The sequence below is a fragment of the Lemur catta genome, chromosome 14, assembly GCF_020740605.2.
Source record: "Lemur catta isolate mLemCat1 chromosome 14, mLemCat1.pri, whole genome shotgun sequence".
NCBI classification, from domain to species: Eukaryota; Metazoa; Chordata; class Mammalia; order Primates; family Lemuridae; genus Lemur; species Lemur catta.
Genome location: NC_059141.1, coordinates 65,145,007 through 65,157,666, shown reverse-complemented (window position 1 = coordinate 65,157,666; position 12,660 = coordinate 65,145,007). Strand labels below are relative to the sequence as shown.

General features: G+C 43.3%; 1 protein-coding gene across 1 annotated transcript; it reads right to left on the bottom strand.

Moving 5' to 3' along the window:
- LOC123649752 lies at window positions 1–12,208 on the bottom strand. The gene is made up of 6 exons (XM_045567927.1): window positions 11,905–12,208; window positions 10,729–10,821; window positions 10,151–10,305; window positions 9,673–9,824; window positions 2,905–2,972; window positions 1–83 (listed from the first exon to the last, which is right to left on the bottom strand). Exons 1-6 carry the CDS (start codon window positions 11,996–11,998, stop codon window positions 1–3), a joined length of 645 nt encoding a protein of 214 aa, XP_045423883.1. The 5' UTR covers window positions 11,999–12,208.
- Between the last annotated feature and the right edge of the window lie 452 nt (window positions 12,209–12,660).

The window sequence follows — 12,660 nt, the reverse complement described above, 5'->3', positions numbered from 1 at the left end:
TCAAGGACGGTCCAAGCCATCATCATTGCACATGGACGTCTTGGACCTCTTCACGGCAGGCTCAGGGGCCAGCTCTTCCACAGCTAAACACAGCCAGAACCTGTCCTTTTGCCTCACCCAGGAAGCGATACTGATTTTCAAATGACCCCATTATTCCACAGAAACTGTGACGCCAATTCAACACTGCAAGTGTTGGCTGACTTCAAAGAAACAGGATGACTTAATCATGGCCAAAGCAAGAACCGGTTCTATTGCTCTCTGACATTAACATTTCTGAAAACTAAGTCTAAAACCCTGAATAGCTCCCTTCTGCCTTCTGGATTCTTCTGTTTTGTGGCTTGTTCTTACCACTGGTGTGAGGAAATAGATTTTACATGTGAGCACATGCCTTTGATTTTTTTTGAAAAACAGCTTTGTGGAAGGATAACTGACATATCATAAACCACACATATTAAATGTACAATTTGATAAATTTTGACAAATGTATACACCTGTGAAACTGTCCCCACAATTAAAAGAATGAACATTTCCATCATCCCCCAAAGTTGGACCTTCCTCTGCGTAATCCCTCCTTCCCTGTCCTCCCCAAGGCCACCAGGGCTCTGTTTTCTGTCAATATAGACCTGTCCCTTGTATTTTGCCAAACTGCCAAACTGTTTTCCAAAGTGGTGTGCCAATGCGTTCTAATGCACGTGTACCGGAATCTCACATGGTTCCATTCCTTAGGCCTTTTTTAAATTTCTCACAGCAATGATGCATAGTTTCCAGTATACAGGTTTTATGTACCTATTTTCAGACTTATTCCCAAGTATTTCATATTTTTATATAGCTGATCAGGTTGACTGAAAACAAAGATAGTGGTACTGCTTCCTTTCTGATGTGTATGCCAATCGGGTCCAATTGTTTTCTAGCATTGTTCATATCTTTCGTATGTGTACTGGTGGTCTAGTCATTCTATCAGTTAATGAAAGGGACATGTTGAAATCTCTGAGTGTAATTATGAATTTGTCTATTTCTTCTTGCAGTTCTATCAGTTTTTGCTTTAGGTATTTTGAAGCTCTGCCATTAGGTACAAAATCATTAGAATTGTTATGAACTCATGGTGAATTGACCCCTCTGTCATTATGAAATGACCTTCTTTATCCCTGAACACAGTTTTTGCTCTGAAATCTACGTTTTCTGATATGAATATACCAATACCGCCTTTTGGTTGAGAGGCATTAGCACACTATATCTTTTTGTGTCCTTTTACTTTTAACCTCTTTGTTGCTTTATATTTCCAGTGCATTTCCTGAAGGTAGCAGAAAGATGAGTCTTGCTTTTTTATCCATTTGACAATCTCTGCCTTCTAATTGGGATGTTTAGGTGATTGATATCTAACGTGATGATTTATGTGGTTAAGTCTACCATCTTGCTATTTGCTTTCTATTAGTCTAAATTCTTTGTTCTCTTTTCCCTTTCTTTCAGTCCTTCTTAAAAATTCATTGAATATTTTTAATAATTCCATTTTATATTCTTCATTGGCTTATTAGCTGTAACTCTTTGTTGTTTCAGTGGTTGGTAGAGTTGACAGCACATCTTTAACTTGTCCCAGTCACCCTTCAAGGGATAGTATACTACCTTCTGTATAGTAAGAATTAGTATGTTTACACTATAAGCATACTTTGAGCTATTGCCATACATTTCACTTCTCCATGTTACCAACTCCACAATGCACTGTTATATTTGCTGTTTAGTTTTGTGTTTCTTTGTTGGTTTTCTTTTTTTTTCTGTTTTTGAGACAGGGTCTTACTATGTTGCCGAGGCTGGCCCAGAACTGCTGGGCTCAAGCCATCCTCCCACCTAGGTCTCCTGAGTAGTGGGACTACAGGCACATGCCACCATGCCCAGCTTCATTTTTGTTTGAACAACTGTCTAATAGACAGATCTTAAAAATAAGAAAAATATATATATTTATCTACATGGTTGTAATTTCTGCTTCTCTTCACTCCTTTGCACAGGCAGTGGTCCCCAACCTTTTTGGCACCAGGGACAATATTTCCACAGCTGGGGGGTGGGGGGAGGCAGAGCTCAGGCAGTGATATGTGGCCCAGCTCCTAACAGGCCAAAGACCGATACCAGGCCATGGCCTAGGGATTGGGGACTGCAGCTATAATGTATTTTCAACTGGTATCATTTTACTTCCGGTTAAAAGACTTCCTTTAACATTTTCTAGACTGTGGATCTACTGATGATCAAGTCGCTCAGCTTTTGTATGTCTGAAAACATTTTTATTTCCGATTCATTTCTGAAAGATATTTTTACTGGGTATAGAAGTCTATGAGACAAGACAAAAGGGCGTAGATAGTGAACTAGTAGCAGCCAGAACATGCTGCTTTCAAAGAGAGGAAAGAACATTGCAAGTAGATGCCCATCGGCGCATGGACCCTCTTGGAGAGAACATTATAAATCATCACAGAAGGTATGGGAGACGCTCAGAGTGAAAGAGACGGGGATGGGGAGACCCACATGCCAAGATCTCAAGGTACCTAGGGGAGACACGTACACATGGGGAAGGGTTAAAGGAGAGAACGCCAGGAAACCACCCTCGGTCCATGAACACTGTGACTTGAGCTGTTGGAGGCCCCTACCACCACCATGGGCCTCCATACTTTTCAGGGAACTAGTTGGAAACTGCATTGTAAAGTTGCATCAGAGAGCAGGCTCAGCAGTGACTTGCTGGCCTCTGTTCCCAGGTTGCCACAGCTGAAACCAATTGAAGCTCTCAGATCCAGAGAGCCCAGTCTACACAGGGATCAGCTTTGCTACAGATGCCCCTGCACCACCCCTTGCTGACCCTGGAAGGGAGCAGGGAGAGGAGACGCTCTTCCATGCCTGTGACTGGGAGCCAAGCATACCATCTACCAGGGAACTTGAACAGAGTGGATGATGTCACCACTTGAGAGGTCCCACAGTAGCAGCCCCAGTAGAATCTGTGTGAGGAGAGACAGCCAGCCATCTAGCAGCCCAACCCATGCAGCCCCATGCACCAACCAGCAGAACAGCTCCCCAACCTCATGTGCCATGGCACTGAAATACACATACCCAGGAATTTGTGTGCTGCGTGGAGGTCTTAGCCCTCATGAGCTTCCATGCTGACCAGAAGAGCAAGCCTCTGGCACTGTGTGCCATGCTTACATCCATGCAACCACGTACCCATGCACCGTGTGGTGGCCCATGAAACTACAGACCCACGTGCCACAATATTTGACATCACCAGAGATTCAGACATCCAGATACAAGATGGTCATTAAACACCAGCAGCAAAGAGGACATATCCAAGACATAGTCAGCAACCTGGTCAAAGTCAGAATGAAGGAGAAAACTCCACAAACTGCAAGATGAAAGCAACAACTAACCTACAAAGGAAAGCCCACCAGGCTAACAACAGATTCTCAGCTGAGTCCTTGCAAGCCAGAAGGGATAGGGGCCCATTTTTAATCTTCTTCAGCAGAACAACTGCCAGCCAACAATTTTGTATCCTGCAAAACTAAGTTTCATAAGTCATAAAGAAATAAAGACTTTTCCAGACAAGCAAACACTAAGGGAATTTGTCACCACTAGACGTGACATACAGGAAATGTTTAATAGTGCACTATACATAGAACAGCACAACAGATACCCTCTAGTGTAAAACACCCCCAAATTAAAGCTCACAGCTCTTATAAAACAATAGCACAAGAGGGAAGACAAAACAAAAAGATATCATTCAACATGATGAACAGAACATAGATATCATTACTAACACTGAATGTGAATGGTCTTAATGCTCCCATTAAAAGACATAGATTGGCTAAATGGATAAAAAGTCATTGCTAAAGTATATGTTGTTTCCAAGAAACCCATCTAACTCACAAGGACATGTACAGACTCAAGGTAAAGGAGTAGAAATAATATTCAATGCAAATGGAAGCCTAAAGCGAGCTGGGAAAGCCATTCTCACATCAGATAAAATTGACTTTAAACTGGAAGTGGTTAAAAAAAAAAAGACAAAGATGTTCATTACATAATGATAAAGGGGCAATTCATCAAGAATATATAACAAATCTAAATGTACGTGCACCGAACACATGAGCTCCCAGATGCACAAAGCAAATTCTACAAGAGCCGAGCAAACAAATAAAGAGTTGCATCACACTCACCAGGGACTTCAATTCCCCACTGACAAAACTAGACAGATCATGAAAGCAGAAAACAAACAAAGAAACACTGAATTTAAATGGAAACCTAGAACAAATGAACCTGACAGACATTTACGGAACACTCTACCCCAAAACTATAGAATGTACATTCTTCTCATCAGCACATGAGACATTTTCCAAGATTGCTCCTATCCTAGACCACAAAGCAAGTCTCAGTAAATTCAGAAAAATCAAAATCATAGCATGTATTTTCTCAGACCACAGTGAAATAAAACTAGAAATCAATTCTGAGAGAAACTCTCAAATCCACACAAACTCACAGAAATTAAACAAACTACTGCTAAATTATCCTTCTGTCAATGATGAAAGTAAGAGGGAAATCAAAATGTTCTTTGAACTGAATGACAGAGGAGACATAAGCTTTCAAAAATCTATAGGATACAGCAAAGTCAGTGCTAAGGGCAAAATTCATAGCCTTAAATGCTTACATCAAAAAGATAGAAAGATCTTAAATTACCAACCTGATGTCACATCTCAAAGAACTAAAACAAGAAGAACAAACCAAACCCAAAGCCAGTAGAAGAAAGAAAATAAAAAAGCTACAAATGAAAGTAAATGAAAGGGAAACAAACAGAACAACAATAATTCAGAGGAACAATGAAACAAAAAGTTGGTTCTTTGAAAAAATAAACAAAATTGATAGACGACAAGCCCAATGATCCAGAAACAGAAGGAAGAGGATTCAAATAACCTGAATGATAAATGAAAAAGGAGATGTGACAACTGATACCACAGAAATCCAAAACATCATCCACGATTACTACAAAAATTACTAGAAATCTAGGGGAAAGGGATAAATTCCTGGAAACACACAGCCTCACAAGCCAGAATCAGGAAAAAATAGAAATTTTGAACAGACCAATAATTAGCACGAGATTGACGCAGTAATGAAAAGTCTCCTGAAAGAAAAAAGCCCCAGAACAGACAGATTTACAGCCAAATTCTACCAGACCTACAAAGACGAACTGGCACCTATCCTACAGAAATTATCCCATAAGATCGAGGAGGAAATCCTCCCTAACTGATTCTAAAAAGCCAGTATAACCTTGACACCAAAGTTAGAAAAAGGTACAACAAGAAAAGACAACTACAGGGCACCAATATCCCTATGGACAGTGACACAAAAATCTTCAGCAAGACACTAGGAAACTGAATGCAGCAGCACATCAAAAGATAATTCACCATGATCATGTGGGTTTCATTCCAGGGATGTAAGGATGGTTCAACATGTGCAAATCAATAAATGTGATTCGCTGCATAAAGAGAAGCAAAAACAAAGACCATATGATCATCTCCGTAGAACCAGAAAAGGCATACAATAAAATCCAGCACCATTTCATGATAAAAACCCTCAACCAACTAGGCATAGAAGCAGCATGCCTCAAAATGATAGAAGCTGTATACAACAAAACTACAACCAACATTATATTGAGTGGGGAAAACTTGAAAGCATTCCCCTAAGAAATGGGACAAGGCAAGGGTGCCTAATGTCACCACTTCTATTCAACATAGTACTGGAAGGCCTAGCTAGAGCAATCAATCAAGAGAAAGAAATTAATGGCGTCCATGTTAGGAAAGTGGAGGTCAAACAATCCCCGTTTGCCATCAATATGATCCTGTATTTAGAAAGCCCTCAAGATGCCACCAAAAGACTCCTAGAATTTATAAATTCACCAAAGTCTCAGGTTACAAAATCCATGTACACAAATCAGTAGCATTTCCATATATTAACAACAGCCAAGTAGAGTGTCAAATCAAGGACTCAATACAATTTATGATAGCTATGATGAAAATAAAATACTTAGGAATATATTTAATAATAAAGGTAAAAGATCTCTACAAGGAGAACCCCAAAACACTGGGGAAAGAAATCACAGATGACACAAACCAATGGAAAATATCCCATGCTCATGGATTGGTAAAAATAACTTCGTTAAAATATCCATTCTGCTCAAGGTGATTTACAGATTCAATGCAATGCCCATCAAAATATCAATGTCTTCCTTCACAGATCTAGAAAAAATAATCCTAAGTTTCATTTGCAATGAAAAAAGTGCCTGAATAGCCACAGTATAATGCAAAAAGAGCAAGTCTGGAAGCATCACATTCCCTGACTTCAAATTATACTACAAGTCTACAGTAATGAAAACACCATGGTATTTACTGGTATTAAAGTAGAGACAAAGACCAAGGCAACGAAATAGAAAACATGGAAATAAAAGCATACAGCTATGAACAACTCATCTTCAATGAAGCAGACAAAAACATATACTGAGGAAAGGAAGCCCTATTCAATAAATGATGCTGGGAAAATTGGATAGCCACATGCAGAAGAATGAAACAGGAGCTCTATCTCTCACCATTACCAAAAATTAATTCAAGATCAGTTAAAGACTTAAATGCAAGCCATGAAACCTTAAAAATTCTAGAAAAAAACAAGAAATACTCTTCCTAGTCAAAGAATTTTTGACTAAGACCCCAAAGGCAAATAAAACAGCAGCAAAATAAATAAATGGGACTTAATTAAATGAAAAAGCTTCTGCACAGCAAAGGAAATAATTAACAGAATAAGCAGGCAACCTGCAGAAGGGGAGGAAATATTCACACACTATACATCCAGCAAAGGACTAATTTCCAGAATCTACAAAGAACTCAAACAAAATAGTGAGAAAAAAAGCAAACAACTTCATCAAAAAGCGGGCAAAAGACATGAAGAGAATTTTTTCAAAACAAGATAGACAAATGGCCAAAAGTCATGAAGAAATGTTTAATATCATTAATCATTATGGAAATGCAAATCAAAACCACATGAGATTCTACCTTATGCCTGCCAGAATGGCCATTACTAAAGTCAAAAAAACCAACAGACACTGGCATGTATGCAGAGAAAAACGTACACTGGTACTGTGTTGCTGGGACTGTAAACTAGTGCAGCCTATGCAAAACCCTATGAAGACTCCTCAAAGACCTAAAAGTAGGCCTACCGTTTGATCCAGCAATCCCACTATTGGTATCTACCCAAAAGAAAAGAAATCATTTTATCAAAGAGACAGCTGCACTCAAATGTTTATGACTGTACAATTCACAATTGCAAACATATGGAATCAGCCTAAGTGTCCACTGACACGTGAGTGGATAAAGAAAATGTGGTGAGCATACACACACAAACACACACACCATGGACTACTACTCAGCCAGACAAAAGGAATGAAATAATGTCATTTGCAGCAACTTGGCTAGAACTGGAGACCATCATCCTCAAGTGGAGCATTTCAGGATTGGAAAACAAATGCTACCTATTCTCACTAATAAGCGGGAGCTAAATGCTGGGTGAACATGGACACAAAAGGAATAAAGGACATTGGAAACTAAGAAGGGAGGAGGTTGGAATGGGGGTGAGGGGTAAAAACTTACCTATTGGGTACAATGAACACTGTGCTGGTGGCAGGAACACTGAAAGCTCTGCATTACAGACTATATCCATGTAACAAAAACTTTTGTACCCCCTTAATATTTTAAAATTGAAAAAACAATAGAATTCTAGGAGACAGTGTGTTTCTTTCAGTACTTTGAATGTGTCTGAGCACTATCTTCCTGCTTGCATTGTTTCCAATGACAAAGCTGCTATTCTCCTTATCTTTGTTCCTCTATATGAAATAAGGTTTTTGTTCTTACTTCTGGTTTTCTTAAAGCCTTTACTCTGGCTACACTGAAAATTTTCTCTTTTTCACTGATTTTGAGAAATTTGATCATGATATGCCTTGGTGTGGGTGCTTTATGATTCTTGTGCTTGGAATTCATTGAGCATCTTGGATCTGTGCATTCATAAATTTCTTTAGATTTGATATTTTTTCCACCAATATTTCTTCAAGTATTTCTTTCTTTATTTCCCCATTCTATGGAGGCTCCACGGCACAAAAATTAAGCTGCTTGAAGTTGTCCTACACCTCACTGATGTTTTATTCAATTTTCAGTCTTCTTTCTCTGTGTGTTTTCATTTTGTGTCATTTCTACTGCTATGCCTTTAAATTAACCAATATTTGACCTTGTGATGTCTCATCTGCCATTAATCCCATCTAGTATTTTTGTCACTGCAGACATTTTAATTTTTAGCTCTAGAAGTTTGATTTCGGTCTTTTCAAAATATGTCTTCTCTGTTTCTACTTAACTTACTTAAGAGTTCCTCTAGCTTTGAAACCTGTGGAATGTAGTTATAATATCTGGTGTAATGCACTTGTCTGATACCTTTAACCCCTGTGTGAGTCCTGGGTCAGTTTGGGTTGATGTTTATCCTTATGATAGGTCGTATTTCCTGCTTCTTTGCATGCCTAGTGACTTTTTATGGATTCCATGCCTTGGCTACTGTGCAGAAGGCTGTGATGCAAAGGGAGAGAAAGCTTCCACCATCTGTCCACTGAGTGTGATGTCAGCTTTGGCCTGTCACATGTGTTCTTACTGTGTTCTGGCACATTCCCTCTATACCTAATTGTTGAGAGTTTTTATCATGAAATGATGTTGAATTTTCTCAAATGATTTTTCTGCCATCACTCAAGATAATCACATGGCTCTTTTCCTTCATTCTCTTAACGTGCTCTGTCATATTCATGAATCTGTGTGTGTACAACATCCCATGGATGACGGAGAACAATGATTTTAATGTGCTGTTGAATCTGGCTTTCTGGGTTTTGTTGAGAATTTTTGCATGTATGTTCATCAGCGGTATTGGTGTAAAATTGGATTTTCTCGTAGTGTCCCTGTCTGGTTTGGGCATAATGGCAATGCTGTCCTCGTAAAAGGAGTTTCTTCAATTGTATTCATTTTGGGGAAGAGTTTGAGAAGTGTTCTTATTAGTTCTTTAAATGTTTGGTAGAATTTGGCAGTGAAGCCATCAGGTCCTGGGCTTTTCTTCCCTGGGAGACTTTTACTACTAATTCAACCTCCGTGCTCAGTATTGCTCTATGCTGTCTGCCTCATTCTTCAAGGTGCAATTCAAACATCACCGCTTCTGAGATCTGAAGCTTCCTTAAATCCCTTCAGGCAGAATTAGTCACAGTTTCTCCACTTCTTCTAGTCACCCCTCCCCCATAGCTAGAAAGCAGCTCTGACACAAGCACAGTGGCTTATCCATCTCCACTTCCCCAGCCCCGTTGAGAGCAGCTACACAATAAATGTGAGCTACTCTCACTCAGGCTCAGCAAACGTTCTGTGTAAAAGGCCAGGCAGGAAACGCTTTAGGCTCTGCCAGCCATAGGGTTTCCGTGGCAGACGCCGCTCTGCTACGGTAGCTCAGAGGCAGCCTTGGACAACACGCAAACTGTGTGTGAATGCATGGACGTGGCCGAGTGCCAGAGAAAGCTTATTTACAAACACGCTTCAGCATGAACTACTCAATAAATACCGAATGCACGAACCAGACATGTTTCCTTCTCACCCCCTAATCACCTTGCAGATGTAGAGCGGCCTCACTGGTGTGGCTGTCAACATCGTTAACCATCCAGTTAACGAGTACACCAGCCTCTCACGTTCTGAGAGTTGCAGGAGACAGCAGAGGTGGCCAGTGGTCTCCAAGGCTTTCTCTGCCACCTGTGTCCAAAGAGACACAATGAGTTTGCCTCAGCTCGTCATTCATCTTGGTATCCCCCGGGCCTGGCACAGTGCCTGGCAGGCAGAGGGTGCCCAGCAAATGCAAATGACAGAACCACATCATTACCAAGTAAGTGACTGGACAGCGCAGTGTATTCTGACTGTCCCCTTTTCCGGTCAACAGGAAGAGGTAGCTGAAGAGGGTCCCCCTCCCTGGTGAGTCAGCCTTTCATAAGCAAGTGGACAGACACTGCCCCTCCCCACCTTTGGCTCCAGACTCTCCCCTTCAGCCCATCCACCCAACGCCAGCTACCTCCCGCTCCCACCTGGCTTTTGCTGGCCAGGGGCTGATGGCAGAAGGAAATCTGGAGGGTTTTATCAGCCTTGGTGGCCACTTTGATGAACGCTCTGGTCATCGCTCCCTCCTGCAGAGGGGCATCGTCCAGGACAGCCTGGGCACTGGTGGCCAGTCCATGGAGCACTGTGAGGGGAGCAGGGTGTTGGAGCTGCCGTCACCCTTCCCTCCCCACAGAGGAAACAGACACACAGACATGTGCACACAGTCCCCCCTCCTGACCCCAAGAGGGTCCCTGGGGCCCTGTGCTGGCAACACTGCCCAGTCACCATCTCCCCAGCTATCCTCCCCATGATGGCACCTGGTCCACCCAGAGGGGCAAGGGAAGGGGTGAGGCTGCCAACACTGCCGGCATCCCAATCAAGGTGGGTCCTGGCCCCAAACCAGGCGATGGAGTACAGAATCTGCGGACACCCTGGCCTGCTCCCAGCCACCTCCCACCCCTTCTCTGGCCTCCTGGGATCCACATTCAGAGACCCCATCTTTTCCTGCCCTTCTTTGCTCCCTCCCTGATTCCCACAGAGATTTCCCCAGAACGCTGACCCTCACCCTGACACAGCAACAGCATGTCCTTCTCCTTGTCACTCTTCCTCAGCAGGCTCAGGATACGGGCCCACGTGGCATCCCGGTAGTTCTCTATGCCTGGGAGGGAGAGAGCAGGAATGACACCCCCATCCTAGGGATGGGAGCCTTCCAGCCATGCTGTAGTGTAGGAGGCCTTACTGATTAGGGGCCACGAGGCCTGGCTGCTGACCTTAGCTATGCCTGCAAAGAGTCCAGGTATCCTGGAGCAAGGTACGTCATTGACCTGAATTGCAGTTTCTGCAGCTATGGAAGGGGACCGCAGTCCTGACCTGGCTGCCTCTGGGAAGGAGCGCTGGGAGGGTAAAGCCCATGTCGGTGTGAGCACAGCACACAAAGCCAGGGGCTGCCACAACCTGCATACACATCCCCTTTCAGGAACACTTGAAGGACCAAAGACATGTGCTGTCTGAGCTGGATGTGAGAGCATTCGTCATGATTAGATCAGGAGTCACATTTCCAGCTTCTGTTGCTGTGTCCTCTGGGCTTATCTTATAGCCCAACCCTTGTGCCTTGTCCTTTGGAACCTGATGCCTAGAAGGCTGGCTGACTCCCCAGCCTCTCTTTGGCTCCAGCTCCAAGTGGTCAACAAAGGGCAGGGACTGTGATTTGCCCCGTGACTTGATTTGTCTTTGATTGAGGGATAGGAGTGGAATGGGTAAGAGAACCACGGCTGTCACCAGGTGCCACAGGGACAGTGTGGAGGACGAAGATTGTGTGGTGATTCTCTACTTGCTTCTGCTACACAATTGCTCTTCCAAGCCTCTCATCTGATCCACAGCCCCAGTGTTCCCTAAGCAACATCCGGTCACCGCCACCTTTGCCCCTCCCACCTCTGCGGAATGGGGGTTTCTGTTCCACCTTCTCACTCATCTCTGTTCCTCAGGCTTCTCCCCAGCCCCAGTCTCTCACACCCTAATACTGTTTCTTCTGAGCTATTCCTGGTCCCCAGGAACTCCTCCTCAGTTCCCATCAGCCCACACAGATCCTGGATTGGCACCCTCCTCCCCAACACATCCCCCTGGTGGCCCAAGTGGAGCTGTCCCATGAGAAGAATTAGGAGAATCAAGACTCTGTACAGTGACCCCTCTCCTGCTGCCCCATCCCCTTCTCACACAAACTCTTCCATCACAGGGTCCAGACCTGGGCGCAGACTGAGTTGCTCCGGTGCCAGCAGCAGGCTCCTTGGGGGCATTCTGTCTGCCTCAACGTCATAGAACAGCATATGGATGATCATTTCTATGCTGTGATACCCCAGAGCCAGGAGTGATGTACATGCATCCTCCAGTTCTCCCTGTGGCTTCTGGAAAGAGAAGGACTAGCTGTTCCCAGGCTCATCCCCAAGATGAGTCCTCAGGCTTCTGAGAATCAGCTTTCATCAATAAGTGATTCTCTTCTCTCAAGAAGGCGGGAGCTTACTCACCTCAACCCCACCCATCCAACATTCACCTTCCCGGTGCTGGAGGGCAAGAGCTTCCTTGAGTGTGCAAAAGGATGAGAAGACAAGAAGGGACAAGTTCTCAGCCTGCAATGTCTCTGACAGGCGGGGATACTCACCACTATACTAACGAGGACGGCGGTCTGCAATGTCTCTGGCTTGTGTGTTGGGGTGAGGGTGGGTGGGGACTGGCAGTTCCAAAGCACAGAGTGTCCCCTGTAGCTGTGAGTGAACCATCAGGAGGGTGGATGGAAGTGGTGGAAACTTTTGAAAGTCCCTGGGAGGTCAGAGGTCTAGGTCACAAAGACAATTGTGCCAGGGGAAGGCAGGTTAACTGGAAGGAGGATACCTCCCAGGTAGTAATTAACCAAGAAAATAAGATGACACATTAAGCCAGTGTCAGGAAAGTAACTACAAAACTATGTGGATGGATAGACATGTTGATCGCATGAACATTCAGT

Coding starts and splice junctions, on each gene's coding strand:
- LOC123649752 (XM_045567927.1), bottom strand. CDS start 11,998: ATGATCATCCATATGCTGTTCTATGACGTTGAGGCAGACAGAATGCCC. Junction 10,822..11,904: donor GCAACTCAGTCTGCGCCCAG/GTCTGGACCCTG, acceptor TCTCCCTCCCAG/GCATAGAGAACTACCGGGAT. Junction 2,973..9,672: donor ATCTGCAAGGTGATTAGGGG/GTGAGAAGGAAA, acceptor CTCCTCACACAG/ATTCTACTGGGGCTGCTACT.